Here is a 17350-nt window from a genome sequence, read left to right as displayed (position 1 = left end):
TTTGCATTCTGATCATCGAACATGAAAAAAAATGAACAAAAGGAAACCATTGAGTACACGTCATAAATTGTACATTCATTGTAGCAACTTGATATCAACATTGCAATGTAAGAGTAACATTTTTGGAAGGCACCAAAATGTCAACTTTTAGTTCACCCTGGAAACAAAGTTTTGTAGCAAACGAGCGGAATTTTGACATCTAGGTGAATTTCCGGGAAAATTCTTGTGAATTTCTATTCTTCTCATTGTACGTCATTTTTCTGCACTTTCAGGCAAATAGTAAATACGAGGACAAAAGATCCAGTGGACACCTTTGTCCACGTTGAAACTCGTGTCCGGAACATTCGGTAGAGAGATCATGTGTTGATCACTACACGTACTCAGTCACCGAAGTGGCTCAAGAATATTCATCTGCCGGATATCTTGTTTCTTTTCAACCTACTTTTTATAACGAATTCGATTCGCAATAGCGATAGTTCACAATTTTCTAATAAGTAAATTGTAATAACATTACTGTCTGCGTGGTCGAAACGAGGCAACAAACACATCATGTTTACATTTGTTCGTTCGTGGATTTCCCCTATCTCACCGTGTCCCTTGCAATTGTGGATTTTGCATGATACACGAAACACTCCCTGGTAAGCACAACTCGCTACGGCGCCATGTGTTTCGGGTTTAAATCCTGACCTAGACATTGGTATCATTTGTTATTTCATCATATCATCCTCATCTTCGCGATTGGCCAAAGGTGGCAGAAAAGCGAATTAAAATAAATCAAATCAATCAATCAATCAATCAATTATAGAGATATTTTAGGAATGAGTAATCTTTAATTTCAGTCTGCCCATTATTGTCTTGGTAAGTTTATAAATACTGTCAATGCTTCTTACAACATCGCAAGTATCATTAATGTTTTGGATTTTGCTCAGGCAAGACTCCCAAGTTGTTGTTTTCAAGTCGTCTCTCTTAACGAGGAACGCTAGTGGCAACCATGCCACGCGCCCCTGGCAGTTATGTCAGAGCAAGCGTTTGCTGTGTTGGGTTGTATACGTACAGGATATATTTTAAGCGCTTATAGCGCAGAAACTAAGCGCTTTCGAGGTAAACTTTATAGGGAAAAGTTACTTGTTTTATGATATCTACCAGCACCCAAGCGTTGTTGAAAGAGTTTTGCGACACCCTGTGCCATAAATATATATATTAATATATATATACTATATATATATATATATATATAAATATATATATATATATATATATATATATATATATATATATATATATATATATATATAATATATATATGTGTGTGTGTGTGTGTGTGTGTGTGTGTGTGTGTGTGTGTATTCTGAAGGGCGATTTTGCAAGCCCCAGATGAAAAATGTTCCTGCGTCACTGACTCACCTGTGGACTATACAAGTTCACAAGTTCAGCCCCCACCTAAAAAAAATCCTGTGTACAGTCTGAGAAAAAAAATACCTGGGCCACGGGACGTAGAATTTCGTAACGTCTTAAAGCCTGTTGTTTATGCAACCCAAATACAAAAATATTCGCTTAAGTTTGCCTGGTGATTCTGACTTCTCGGGAGGATTGAGCTTTGATAGCATGAGTCACATGACTCGTGCCCCAGCCACAACAAACAGCTGGGTGCTACGATGCCTCCAGAGAAAATTTCAGGAACTGGTTTCTTGACAAGAGCTTACTCGTAAGGAAATACTATTCTATCAAGTGATATTAGAGTCATTGTCAAGAAGGTTCGCTGAAATGATGGTTCTCATCACAGACCACATGCCACACGTTAATTGTTTAAGTCTAGTTCATGCACTGGACCTACAGATTAAAATGGGATTCGAACCAAAGCCTCTCTACTTGGTATTGAATTCGAAGCCTTTCATTACATGGCGAAGACGTTACTACTACGACATCAGAGAGGCAATGGAACCCCTTGAGAAAGAGATAAGCGAAAATTGCTACCTGACAAACCATATTTGCCCGTAAATTTTAAATATAAGACAATATTTTGTACTGACAGTTTCGAACCGTGGGTCGAAATATATTTTTTGTACCATCGTCCATTTCACGAGTTTATAATTCTTCCTCACCGACACGAGTAACGCGAGTGGTAGAAGAAAAGCGAAGTAAAATAACTGAAAACAGAATAAAAGGAAAAAGCAAAATAAATTTTATTCATAATATTCTGCAGTCACTTGAGTTGTATTCACGGGATGCTATCTTTAAAGAAAGCCGTGGTCTCTTCCTTGTCTCTTTCGCTTTCTTTGTGCTCTTGCTTCCCCGTCACGATTGGTCTAAAACTATTAATGCGACGTTAATTAAACAATCCAAACAACTAAACAATGCACAATCAACTGCACAAGACAACATTCCAAATGGTTTTCGAATCGGAAAACAATTGAGATGCTGTAAAATGACTTAAGATGCAGTAATAAAGTGGGAATTCGGTACCGTATAGAATTAAATCGGTAGAGATGTTCGATTTGATTGGATGTTTGTTATTTAGATTTGCTATTCTTTCACTTTTGGCAAATAGCGACGATGAAGATGAGTGATGCTATGATGAAATTGATGAAGGGACACTTACCAAGGACACCCACGCCCAAGTCGAGATTCTAACCAGGGACCCATGGCATCGTAGCGCGCTGTGCTAACCACTCCTCCATGGAGTGGACATTATAGCATATTTTGTGTGCTCAATTGGGATCAATCAATGGAATGAATAGGCATATTATATGATTAATAAATTCATATCATAATACCACGTCATATTATTCGGCACGAAGTAACATCAGAGACATTCAATCTTGCATTTTTGCCTTTCAACTAATTCTTTGAATTCAGGTTAATCACAACAATAAGATAAATTATGAAGAAAATGATAGTGAATGTGGGATATTGACAGTTATTACGAATTTCCTGAGAGAAACAACATTAAGCAGGCTCGGTGGTCAAGCTCATTAAGTGATTGACATTCGATATCGTCGCCAAAGTTCCCGGTTTTGAGTACCGTCCTTGTCGGGGGTGTTTGACTATTTCGTCATCAATTTCGTGTAATGGTCACTCGTCCTTATCGTCGCGATCATCGAACAGGGAATAAAAATTATAAAAATAAATACGATGGAAGAGTACTTATTTCATCTCTCACGAAATCTCCTACAAAACCGGAATATATAAAATACATGTATATTCATTCACATACATTTTCGATTTCTATATTTAACTAGTCGAGACCGAGAACGGGAGAGCAATTTTCAATTCGACAAACCGAGAGGCGGAGAAACTGTCAAGTCTCGTTTCTTCTTGGCACCTCCGTAATCGAGTTGTTCTGTTTGTCATTGGCTTTGTATTGGCAATTATTGTCATTATTCTTCCCCTGCAGGTAAACCATAACGATGAATTATGATGAAATGAAGCAGATAAAAGGGCAAGATCAAGAAAGTCATGCCTGTTCGGGACTCCAACCCAGAACCTTATGTAACGAGATTTGAAATTCTGGAGAAGGCGTCCGTGTTTCGCTTGGTTTTCTCTTTCCTCTACTTCTCTTATATTATCATACATGTATAATAAAAATGGATCTCATACGATATGTTGCGATTCATAATTGTGCTGGTTAGATGCTACAGATGTGAACTCCAACCTGCAATATATTATTCCCTTTTGTTTCGTATCTGGTTGAACATGAAATTTTCTTACACTGTGACAATTTCTTTCTTAGTTTTGGTTTGGTGCACAGATATGCTAATCTGGACTCGACCTTCAGTTTAAAGTGGGATACTAACCACTATGTGCATCCATCGTGTATCAAACCCGGGATCCACTGATTACAAGGCGACGACGTTATCACTACTCCATCGAGGAGGCCCCATGACAAAATGTTATTCACTCGATCTCTACCATAATTTATTTCAGCATTTACATTTTCGTTTTCTTCTTCTTTTTTCCTTTTGTTAACTACTCTTATACAACTCTTTTTGCGTCTTCGAATTTCTTCTTGTTTCAGGAAAAAATAATACATGCAGGCTCTATAAAAATCCCCCGTTCAAATAGATAAAACGTTCACTCTCGAGAACTAATTTACATGTTTATCACTAACGTAACCATTAGGAAACTATTGAAATGTTAACTGATATAACTGCAGATGAAACAATACTTACAGCCACTAACGAAATATCTATTCTTGTGTAGCCTCACAGACAACAAGTATCTGGTGAGTCATTCACTCTTGCTGACTACGGGCGAAGGTCACTGAACTAAAGGGTGGTGGCAAGCAAGCAGGCTTGTGCTCTACCAAAGACGAGGTCACGTGTTCCAGTTATCAATGGCGTACGAAATAAGGAGGAACACAGCTATCTGACGTATGTTTTGGTCCCGTCATTGCACGTAGACAGTGGCGTATGCTGGTTCTAACGAGTGGGTAATCTCCGACTTTTTGATCCTCAAACTCCAAAAGTTTCCGTGCAATTTATGTCACGCTCCATATTGGATTTAGGAATATTGTGTCGGAATGTTTGTCTTATTGCTACGATCACAATCAATTAATTCTCGTTATTGCAGTTTACTATACGCGTAGAATTTCAAATAATAAAACAAGACAGTATTATAAAGCTATAAAAAAACAGCCTGTGAAATATAAAAATGAAAGACGTGCACTAGTGAAATAAAAACCCGCAATATTAATTTAAGTGCAAAATTCAACTTACTCCAGGATCCGATTACTTGTGCTGTACTACATCCAAAGCACGCTGTTTGTCCAGTTGCACGTCAATACGTGTCTGGGCGAAAGATTGCAGCTTAACAAAGGAAGTTATGTGACTTTTGGATTTTTCATGTTTGGCACAAGTGTTGCAAAGATTACAGTCACGCGTCCATACATTCTTTTCAGCCCCGAAAAGTAAGCACGGCGAACAAAAATGCAAAGCTTATTAACACTTATACTTCCTGTCAACCATGGTGTTTTGTCATAATTTGCTTGCGAAAATGCCTCACATATTCCCGATTTTGTCTTTGTGTGTAGAAATAAGTTCAAGCGATGACACTGGCCTACCTGTATTAACAATTTGCAACTTCTCCTGAAAAGATCTTGTTCCAAAAGGTTTCACCAGCAAATCTTGTATCACATCCATTACCCTTTAACACAGCACTATCACGACAAACACTAACACCTAAATAAATAATAAACACGAAGCACAGCACGAAGCCAACGACTACACGCATTCAGTTTCACGCGCCAAACTTCTGTTGTTGTGTTCCTGGCTCAGAATGAAATTCCCTATGAATAATAAAAAAATCCCTTTCCGAGCTCGAATTGACAGGTTTTTAAAAGTTCGAATCATTGCAGGTCAGAGTCAGAATTTTAATTCGGGATGAGGATCATCCCTTATTATCAGCCGCCACATAAATTTGAAACAGTGGGGTTAGAAGTCCTGAAGATGAATCTCAGATTATTAGAACGTATTAAGCAAAGTGTTTAATCCTGCTAATGAAGTAAAATGAATTACCACTATACACTTTTTAAATTAGATATTTGTAGGATTTCGGGGAGGGGGGTTTCCCTTTAAAAAAATATTCAGTTCCGTGAGATAAGTATTCTCGCTGCTTTTGAAGATTAGAGAGGAGAAACAATCACTATTTTTGTAAATACAAGGATGGGGGGAGTCAGCAAATAGGTGCTTTAATTGCTTAAGCCTTGAATTTTAATTCAGTTTGCTTCATCTTCAATATTTAAGCTTTTCCCTTTTGATAAATTTATGTTCAAGTAACAGAAATCAGCAAGACAGAAGCAAATGTAAAGTGAAAATTAGCGTAGAATTGGTTTGCCCATGTTATTCAGTTTTCCTGTTCTTCGCACTCTACCGGGTATGTTTTCCCTAGTTGAGCGGAGGGAACGGAAAAGGCTCTCAAGGTTGAGAGTGCGACCGGTGGACTCTCACAAGAAGGAGCTTACCCTGGGCACGGAATCACCGCGCCTGAAAAGCAGTGTTTCCTCCCCCTCTTTCCTTTCTCCTCCCTCCTCGCCAAGGGTTGTAAGGAAAGCGGGAGGAATGACGTCAGGGTGAGATTCCCTGAAGTCATTCCACCGGCTGGAGAAAGGTTCCCGGACATTCGGTGGCAAACGATTGGAAGTATTCGCGCGCTGGAAGCAAGGAAATATGTATGCATCGAAATTGGTTTGGAAGAATATTGCGAGGAAATGTATATATATATATATATATATATATATATATATATATATATATATATATATATATTAAAAAAAAGAAATACAGCCGGGTCATCTGCGATTACCTAGATGACCCAGAGTATACGCCGCTGCACGTAGAACACTTTATCGTAGTGGCCTTGAAGTTCCCTCAGGGCACTCCTACGTAAAGGCTTCTGAGCTAGAAGGATATCTTCCCCATTGAGTGGAGGAAAAGTGGGTGCGTATAGAGGTCCCTCAACTTTCGTATTCTGTTTCATTTCAGAACCCGTGCTGTATCGTCGACTTAATCCAATCTATCCGATGTAGGTTTTAGGTTCTGTTTCTGTTCGGTTATTTCATGTTGTCTTCCTGCTTATGTTATTCGCGACGAAGGCTCTGGATTCGATAATCTGGACAATAACGGGATTGTGTTAGTTGCTTGATTTGGTGTCTTAAGTTCACTTTATGTCCTGTTAGGCTAATCGTGAATGGACCTACAGTTTAAAGGGGGATCCGAACCACTATGTTCCTCCACCTAGTATCGAACCCGGGATCCCTTAATTACAAGGCGCCCACGATCCCACTCCGCCATCGGGGATTGTGTTCGCAACGAATGAATCAAATTTGAGTGATATGATATGCAACCATTGGAAGACTATTGAAAGAAAAGCTACGGGAACCTGCCAGTTTTTCTACTGCAGACAGGAAACCATAAACATGCAAGAGAAGCTTATATTCTATGAAACCTGACGCTATGTGCTCGAATACTGGCTATATATAATCCATAGAGGCATAGCAACGTTAAACAACCTCTTATATGATACATATAGGTTTAAAAAGGTCGAAATACAAAGATTGTGTGCGCCTCACTGATCGCGTAGTGGTAAGGCCTTGTAATCAAGGGGTCTCGGGTACGATACCAGGTGATCGCACATAGTGGTTCGGATCCCACTTTAAACTGTATGCATTTCAGATTAGTCTATCTGTGCCGGTGACTCAGTCGGTAACGCGTCTGACTACCATGCTATAGGCCCCGGGTTCGATCCCCGGCCGGTTCAAACCCGGGAACTTTTCTAACGTTGGAAGCGGCCCCGGCGCCCACCCAGCGTCGAATGACATGGATACCTGGGGGAAACCCTGGGGGTAAAGGCGGTCAGGGGCGTGATGCTGATCACATCACCCCCCACTCACGAACGAATCAAGAAAGTATGGGGCGGCGTGATGCTGATCACATCACCCCCACTCACGAACGAATCAAGAAAGTGTGGGGCGTTACCCCCACACCCCCTATACGCCTTCATGGCGTAGCGCTAAGCACAGGTGAGAACTTTACCTTTTTTTTTTTTTTGCATAAAGTGGACTTACAACAAAATTTAAAATTGCGATAAAGATTATGATAAGGTATTAAAGAATTGGGTCTAACACATTTTTTTATTGTTTACCAATGACCTTGTTAACGGTGGAAGCGGTCCCGGCGTCTACCCAGCGTCGAATAACATGGGTACCTGGGGGAAACCCTGGGGGGTAAAGGCGGCAGGGGCGTGATGCTGATCACATCACCCCCACTCACGACCGGATCAAGAAAGTGTGGGGCGTTACCCCCACACCCCCTATACGCCTTCATGGCCTGGTGCTATGCACAGGGGAACACTTTACCTTTTTACCTTGTTAACTAATATTCTTAATTTCAGTTTCAAGATGAAATCGGCTACGAAATAAAAGGAGTGGGTTCATATTTCTGTTACGAAATTCCACTTTTGTAGTAGACCTGTGCCACACTAAGATGTGACATAATAAACAAATCTGAGACACTTTCAAAGTATTAAATTGCTATCTACGTATTTGGGAACAATCTTTCAATATAATACTTTTTTTGGACGCGTCAAATCATAGTATTTAATTCCTGTTTTAGCAGCTTTAAGAAACCTGATTTTTTGGGGGGGTTACAAATGCCCTTTCTGCTCCCGTCAAGTTACGCCTATGAAAAAACAGGAATTCAAAGTAAAAGACTGTCCCGACTAAATCGGGAGACACGTCTGATAGATTTACAATTGGGAAAATCATAATTAAGCGTGTAGTTGAAAACAACCTATTTTCATATATTGCATGCAGCTCTACTTTTTCTGCAATGTGGATCAAGAACTGGGGACGTGGAGAAGCACAACACTCCACGTAACCAATAGTCACGTGACCCTCTTTGCTTTCCTGTCATGTTGACCTTCGCGTGGAACACATTTCTCGGTGTTAAGACAGGCAAAATCACCCGATCATCGAAGGGTGCAATATGTGTTGCCTACCCTCCTGCATTACTTGCTCCTATTAAAGCCTTATGGGGAAGAACTTTTTTCCATGACTGTACGCCAGTTGCTAAGGTACCTGAACCCAACTTTGCCTACCTACTGCAGGAGGCCTTAGAAAGAGCGTTTCGCGGGCTGAAAGCAGACGTCGCTCGCACGCTATTGCCGATACTCTCGTGTCGTCTGCTCCTCAGCCAAACAAACAGGCCGAGGTAGCAAGAGGCAGGTCACTCACCCTTCCAGAAGGGTGCAGCGAGCTAGCTGTTGCAACCGGGCTCGCTCATTCGCGGACCTGATTGGTTCTCGCAGACACCCCCCCATATTGTCGTCTGCTGCAAGCCCGGGAAGCGATCTTTTTAAGGCCTCATGGAATATAAGGTTTGCGATTGTTTCAAATGGTGTACAAAGTCAAAAACGTGCGTACAATAATAGCAATATTTTAAAAAAGGGAACATTTGTGTACATTTACTTAAAATTGGACTTAGCTCCAAATATTAACATGAGTGCAGTGAAGATTTTGTTAAAACGAAAAGTTTAGGCCACATTGGGTACCCAAAATGGCTTAGTGATATATTTCGTTCGTTCATACCAAAAAGTGCAGAAGAAATTGTAAAGAAAGTACCGCAATGTTACTTTTATAGGTAGATAAGTATGTTTACTCACTTATGTTTGATTTATATAATGAGGTATGAGATTACACAAAGAAATAGCATCTTTTACAAAACCAATAAACAAGGAAGTGACGTTTTACAATTTGTCACCTGAAAACCATGATTACATATCACATTGTGGGCAAATGAAAGGTCCTTTATCATCCTTAGTGAGTCCCACACTCTCCGTCAACATAAGAGTTACAAATGTTACATTTGATATTTCTTTCACGATATCTTCCTAGTGTTCGTTTTTCCTTCGTTATAAACAGGACTTTGTACTAAAGTCTGAACTAAGTGCATTATTGTAAAGTACAAAATATCCAACTACCATAATATGGACTGGAGATACAATCACCTATTACTTGGAAGATGAAGTAAGTAATAACTTACCTAATGACGTAGAACACAACCACGAGGTCCAACTCTTTCGCTTCTTTGTCCTCAAGTTACTGCACTATAGAGTCAGTCAACAAGTTCAATTACGTCATTTGGACAGTCTGAATGACATACTAACGTCATTTGTTGAATCCACTATATAACTACTCGGGAACAGCAAATATGCCACATTGGGTACTACTATGGAGCATTGGGTTCAGGTACCTTACTTAAATTGCAAAAAACAAACTTACATATCAATTTTCATGTCTTCTTTTAAGTTCCGTAAACAAGAGACTGGTTGCTAGACACTTTTGTCTCATTGGGAACATTGCTATTTTACCACACATACATGGAAATCAGTTCTACATTAACCTGTCTATGGATTAACAATTATATTATTTTTCCTTTCAGATAGAGCCTACGAGATTGTAAAGGGAAACACTACACTCAAAAATGAGAATGAAACAGTAAGAACATCTCTCTCTCTCTCTCTCTCTCTCTCTCTCTCTCTCTCTCTCTCTCTCTGTGTGCCTGCCTTTCTCTCTCTCTCTCTCTCTCTGCGCCTGCCTTTTTTTCTCTTTCTCTTGGCCACAACTTTTATGGAATATAGCGGGAATAGTAGCTTATCTGTAATTTCTACTATCCCAATTATTATTTCAAAATTGTACAAAATATTTGTATGACCTAACACTGACTCTACAAAAACATTATTCTGCAAAATATGACCTCGTGTGTATTAGGATGTTGTTCAACGTTATTCTAGAACCCGTCTTCAAAATGGCGCCCACCAATAACGTCAAACTACGTTTCCAGAATTAATACTTGAAAATTCTCAACAAATTACTTTCAGAAAAAAAATTGGAAAAAGAATAAGGCTACAAGAAATTTCCCTATGTTTATCTAGTCAATAGTCTTTTCACACAGCATCATATGCATCCTGATGTTATTTTACATAAATTTAAACATGCATCCTTTTTACAATGCTATTCGATTACTATTGTACTAATAATTCTCTATATTCTAATTGCACTCTATAATTATACCACACAATAAGGTAAGGTAAAGTAAATTGATTGAATTGATTTATTTGAGGTCCACTTTATGCACAGAGAGGACTGGACCTACAGTTTAAAGTGGGATCCGAACCACTATGTGCCTCCACAACAAGGTAAGGTAAATTACCCACCAATAAAACACAGAAGAATGTAATGCCAATGCCGAATGCGTATTTCGAACCTTTTGCCGAATGACAATGGATGATATTCAACTTGACGTAATCACGCAGTGCACTCTGGGAAGAAACAGCATGTAGTCGAGCAAACAGATTTACACGTGTTAAGGGAAGCGTATGAGAAGCATTCTTACAGCGATAAATTTGCGATATTTTGTACGTACATTTTTCGTCCTATGATCATAACAACACTGGTCAACAGTCAAAATGTTTCTGAAACCAAACTACCTTCATTTGAATAATTCGAGGGAGCCCAATACGAATCTGACATTCGGAATTTGTCAGTTAACTCTAGTTTTTGAAGGAAATTATTAAAAACAGGTTGAAATCCTGCTATGTTAGTTTTCAGTACAATATATCCTCAAAGAATACAAAAACTTTCTGTTTTTTCTGATTCTTTAGGCACGCTACATATGTTATCTTTCTGATGAAATATGATGGCAACGAAGGGCTCCGGAAAGCATCTATTTAATTCGGACTGCTGGCCGCTATCTGGCGCCTGGCGCGTGTTAATATCTAACACATATTGAACCATACCTCAGTTGTCGCGTCAGTTTATGATCGAGAAAGCGAAATATCACTCCACTACTCGTGAGAACGACATTCAGACTGTACTTCGATTGTGAAATCGGCGATAAGGATAGAGCATGTACCCCGCACATATGTTGTAACAATTGCTCAGAAATCCTTCGTCAGTGGAGAAGTGATGGATGGAATTTGATCTTCACATGGTGTGGACTATGGGGAAAGCCGAAATACCACGCAAGTGACTGTTATTTCTGCTTGGTCCCTGCAGTCAGTAGAGGTTTCTCCACGAAGAAAAAAATGGAACATAACCTATCCAAATATTCCATATTCAATTAGACCTGTACCCCATGGGAAAGTACTTCTAATTCCTCGACCACATGAACCTTATGCACGGGACTTCATATAGGTTAGAGGCAGGGTCGTATCAAAGTTGGTGGAGGCCCCTGGGCAAAATGTTTGGTGGGGGCCTCCCATTTTTTTTATTATTTTTTTTTTACTAGGAGCTTTATTAGCTCAATATGTTAACCACCAATTTTCAGCAGATGAAATGGTAGACCTGATTTTAGAATCAGTAGTCATTCACAATCGAACATATCGCAGATAAGTTTGCAGGGAGAATAGCGCAGTCAAATAAAGTTACAGGACGAAAATTGTAGCGCTATAGCAGCAGTAAAATTCTGCATCTAAATGTGGCTGTCTGTCGTTCGTATGGTTCAAGCCAACTCTTCCATTCGAGCCCTTGTACTCATATCTACTGAGCGATAGGTACATGTAAAAATGTAATACTGATCTCTTTCCTAGAACTTCCCCATAAAATACTTCAAAATAGTCTCAAAATCTCTTCCCGAACTACTAGAGCAACAGGTATCAACATTTACACAAATATTTTCATGCAACATTTCAACATACACCCTGAAGCTAAGTGAATTTCAAGTAAAATGATCACACGTCGCCACTGACAATCCATGACAATTCAACAGCAAGGGAACTAAAATGCAATAACCAAAATATTTAATTGATAGAGTACCAGTATGCTTCATTATTGTTAGGAACTGGAACATCATGGCCAACTTTTTACGATTATTTGTTATTTCCGTTATTCAACGTCACTGTTTTTCCTATTGAAGTTAATCGCGATGATGAGAATGAAAAGATGATAAAGCGCTGCTTAAAGTTAGGTGTCTCGTAGTTCACTGATGCACCAAGAGAAACCTCTAGTATCTCCACAATTTTTTTCCCTAGAAAAACTCACAGTTCTAATACGATGTTATTAACGAAAGATAGTTACGTACTTCGTACGATTAGTTATTATCTTAATCGTATCTGAGAATTGATTGTTTGAATAAGTTTGCCTTATTTTCACACCACAGCTAAATCAATGCATGGTATAAAGTATACTGAGCTTCAGATATCTACAAACAGATCGACTGACAGCTGTGTTACAATTGGATCCAGAAGAGTGTAGACATACGACAATATTGTTTTTTATTTTTTTATTTTTAAAATACAACTTGTTATGTAATTTTTCACAAGCATAGCCAGCTGGTTAAAATATTTTTTTGGAGGAGGCACTTCATAGCTTCCTTTTGGTGGGGGCCCCGGGGCAATTGCCCCAGTTGCCCATAGGTTAATATGGCTAATTTTAGAGTGCTAAAATGTTCCAGGGTCTCGAGATAAAGGAGAGCCATAAACATGCAGAGATGCAGATGAACGAACACCTCTTAAAATAACTCAGAGTGGACAGAGAATAGATACAGCATCAAATATGAAGAACATAAATGGCAGATCTGTGGTGACTTAAAAAATGTAACTATAGTGTTTGGACTTCTGCTTGGTTATAGAAAGTACTCTTGTTTCTGTGTTGAATTGCATAGCAAAGACCGAAGATCACATTTTAAAAGGAATTGTGGATTCTAATTTGATAATATTATATTATATTACCACCTTAGTACATAACATTAGAACTAATTAAAAACTTGTCAAAGCAATGGACCATAACGAAGCAACATTTCTTTACCTCTGGGACAAGTTTCCACAAGTTAAAGAGGGTATGTTTGTGGGTCCACAGATTTGCAAGCTCCTTAAGGATTTACAGTTCGATGAAGTCATTCGTGGTGCTGAAAAAGAAGCTTAGGCTGTTTTTATCATGATAGCAAACTTTCTTGGAAACCACAAAGCTGAGAATTACAAAGAACTAGTAGAAACTATGCTGTCATGTTATGATAAAAAGTGGTGCAACATCTTTGAAAATTCATTTTTTTCACTCCCATCTGCACTTTTGCCCAACAACTGTGGTTCTGTCAGTGACGTGCATGGAGGACGTTTCTATCAGGCTATTGGAGATATGGAAAAACGCTACCCAAGACAATAGAGCCCATCAATGCTAGCAGACTATTGTTGGAATGCCACCTAAGAAACACCTGATGATTCATATAAGATGAGTGCAACGACGCATCGTACAAGCTAGTATACAGTGATGCAATGTGTTCATTCTGTGTTCCAACTTTATATTTAAATTGTAATGACTAGAGAATTTAATTATATTGAGACTGTGTTGCAAGTTGCCTACACTGCATTGTATGTCTATACGAATAAATATTCTTCATCAAAGTAGATTTATCTCGGTTTTCTGAGCTAATCAAAGTTTTAATTGTCATTTTTGAACTCAGCACATCGAAATCATTAAGAAATGTATTATATAATTTCAGAAAGAAACAAGAAGATGACATTTGTATACCTGTGTAATCATACCTTGAATCACATTTTTTGACTGTCTGGTTGCTTGCAAGTGAATTTTATACAAGTTTCAGTTAGGAGAATAGCATACAATGTTGTATGTCGCAAGTGAGGCAGGGACATCGAATTCGGTGCCGGGGACGCCAAAATCTATTCTCGCCCGGGGCGCAAAATTTTCTCTCTAAGTTGTCATTGAATCCTTTAACGCTATGTAGAGAACTTTTCTTAAATAAAAGAACCAAAATGGAACTTTAATTTCGATATATTCTGTGCTTAAATGCAACAGTTTATCAGGTCCAAGACGTTGAATTTTATGAATATTTTAAATTAAAACTAAAATTATATATATTTTTAATGATAATAATTTTCATTTTTTTTAAGTAGCCTACTTAAAAAATGAAAGGATGTTTGAAATATAGGTTCCTTACATTGAATTTATTGGAAATCATACTTAATATTAAAATTTAAGTTATTTTTTGCTGTTTGCTGTTTGAAATATAGGTTCCTTACATTGAATTTATTGGAAATCATACTTAATATTACAATTTAAGTTATTTGTTGCTATACTATACGTAATTCATTTTTTCCCTCTGTATTCCAGTGCTTCGCCGTTTGCATATCAAAAGCCATGCACCGGGTAAGTTTTATTCACACTTGAAAATATAATAACTGATGTTATTCATTAAATTCATTTCTTGTTTTTCTAATTCGGATAATACTTACTTTTTTAAAAAAGTTTTAAAATAATAAAACCAGTTTTGACTGCTAGCGGGTTAAAATGCAGGATAATACACGTTAATATGGAATTATTATTTAAACTTTGATTTTAAATCAAGAGTTCCAAAGTTCATTCTTTCTAATTTTTAAGCTACTTTACGTCGCTTTTTCTTATTGCATGATTCGCGACTATGAGAATGAATGATGAACTGATTAAATGGATGATGACACAACGACGTGGGGAAAACAATGGACAATGTCATAAGCATCCACACTACCGTATATATTCCTTATCAGTAAGGTTCGGAAGTTGATGACCTAAAAAATCTAAACAATTGGCCTATAGAATGGCCTTAAAATTCTATAAAGTGACTTAAAAATAATTTTCGCTCTTAAAAGGAAAGCTTGTCTTTCATAAATTGCAATAGAGTAGTTGAATAATTAGATAAAACCTTTGTTGGCGGTTTAAACTAACAAAGCAAAGAAAAAAAAGCAATTAAGTGTTAATCTAGTTTTCTTTATTTTTACTTCAAGGTTACATAAAATACGCTGCAAGGATTTTCAATATAAGTCATTCGCATCCTTTCATTGTGGGCCTTGCACAATACAGTAGTTTTCAGCACCATATTTCCACCTGGTGGTGAAAATTGAAAGTTTTTTTTTCGTCAGCATTCCCTTACCTATGGTCTCCATACCTTCTATATCAAGTTTCATCCCAATCAGTTTCGACTGGGCTCCAGAGGGCACTAAGGGAAAATTAATTGGGCCTCCCCCATGGCGCAGTGGTAGCGTCATTGCCTTGTAATCAAGGGGTCCCGGGTTCGATACCCGGTGGAGGCACAAGTGGTTCGGATCCCACTTTAAACTGTAGGTCCAGTCCCGATTAGCCTTACTGCGCATAAAGTGGACTTAAAACACCAAATCAAACAAACAAACAAACAAGGGAAAATTAATTGTGGCCACCCTATAGGTACTATTACAAGTACTCCTGTGGACATCGGAGGGTTAAGACATTTATTTCACAGTGAATCTAATTTTCCAGATGAAAAAAGACGGCCAGATGGATGAAGAAGGATGCGAGCGTACGTTACAGATGTTGAAGAAGCAGGGTACACCTGATAAGGAGATCGAGAAAGCAAAGAAAGAGCTGAAGATGTGTAAAAACGAATCCAAAGTTGTAGGTAAGATATAAATATCTTTCTCTCCAGCGAACGTAATCTTCCTAGTTACAGGTGTGTAAAATGTAGGGATAGTTGTTTTTAGTTGTAGATTGCTGACTAGTGCTCTTCGGAAGTGCAAGAAGTGCCAATTATTATAAGTCTTCAGGTGATACACTTCAAGATGTTATTGAAATTATATATTTACATAGTATCGTGTACCCCCCTTAGCCCAGTATTTCGAAAAGAAAAGACGACAAAGGCAGGAGAAGATGGCAAAATGAGAGATGACTACTAAATAGAAGTAGCCCCTGCCCCATTCCTATCGAAATACCTGGGCATGCCACTGCCTTTACACGGTGTTAACAAAATGACAATGCTTTCAAAATAAGTCAACAAGCGAAAATCTCTATCTGGTTTCAGAGCATTTCGAGAGCCTTGACAAAATGTACCACTGATTATTAAAAAAAAGATAATTATAATGCTTCATTTATATTTTGTCTTTCAGTGAAATACTTCGTGTATTCTGATTGATTTGTTGCATTTGTATCTGGCGTTGCTTTTCTGCCTCTTCTGGCTAATGGCGAGGATGAATGATGATGATGATTAAATGAAATTGATGAAGGGACATTTACACAAAATACCCATGCCCAGGCCGAGATTCGAACCCGGCAACTTTGGTAGCGAGTCCAAGAGTCGACCACTTAACGCTAAAATTTTAATTTTGTTTCTTAAGCAGGAAAATCCCTAAGCGGAATTTTCCCGTCATTTTCTATCAAATTGATTTGGTTTATTTTATTTCCCCTTTTCTGCCACATTTGGCTAAGCGCGAAGATGAGGATGAGTGATGATCTGATGAAATTAATGAAAGAACACTCACAAAGAACACCCATGGCCAGGCCGGGATTCGAATCCGGAACCTCTTGCGTCGTAGCGAGCTGTGTTAACCACTCCGCCACTGAAGTCGGCTGTCTCTTCCTATAAATTTGACTTAAATCTCTACTTTTCCATTACGGACAAACAAAAACGTTCATATCTTACCCAGGATTCAAACCCGGGACTCCTGGCGTCGTAGCGTGATGCGCAAACCACTCGGCCACAGAGCCGGCAGACACTGCTGTATTGCAAAGAAAAGAAAATATCTTATCTAATAGAAAGTTAAGACTTGGTCGAAAGATGGTATTTGCCTATTGCCAATAAATAGAAGCATTTTTGTAAACCGCAGTCACATGTTAGAAAGCACAGGTCACTAAACAGGGTAACTAAACACTAACGAATTCTAAATCCAATCTTTACAGTGTTCTTTAACCACTGATTGATTGTAATGACTAGGGAAAGGATTTTAAGGTGCAAAATTATGGTCGGGAAAGGGGAAAAAAAGGTTCTGCAAATGTTTTTAAAAAGGTGCTGATCAAATGCCTTTATACAGGTCAAACGCAGTGCAGTTACATTAACGT

At 38.4% G+C, this 17350-nt stretch overlaps 1 protein-coding gene across 2 annotated transcripts in view; it reads left to right on the top strand.

Moving 5' to 3' along the window:
• LOC145998499 (uncharacterized) overlaps window positions 1-17350 on the top strand; it is a 98725-nt gene that overhangs the window by 41000 nt on the left and 40375 nt on the right. The window contains exons 3-5 of one of the 2 annotated variants that reach the window (XM_083134918.1): window positions 9936-9991; window positions 14621-14656; window positions 15779-15917. In XM_083134918.1, coding sequence (XP_082991044.1) covers window positions 9936-9991; window positions 14621-14656; window positions 15779-15917 — 231 coding nt within the window. The remainder of the gene's footprint in view (window positions 1-9935; window positions 9992-14620; window positions 14657-15778; window positions 15918-17350) is intronic. The other variant, XM_083134919.1, reaches the window with a different exon arrangement.

This window comes from Lepisma saccharinum, chromosome 14 (genome assembly GCF_977018435.1).
Source record: "Lepisma saccharinum chromosome 14, izLepSacc3.1, whole genome shotgun sequence".
Classification (NCBI taxonomy): domain Eukaryota; kingdom Metazoa; phylum Arthropoda; class Insecta; order Zygentoma; family Lepismatidae; genus Lepisma; species Lepisma saccharinum.
The sequence above is the reverse complement of the archived record's forward strand: the minus strand, read 5'-3'. Positions and strand labels throughout refer to the sequence as shown.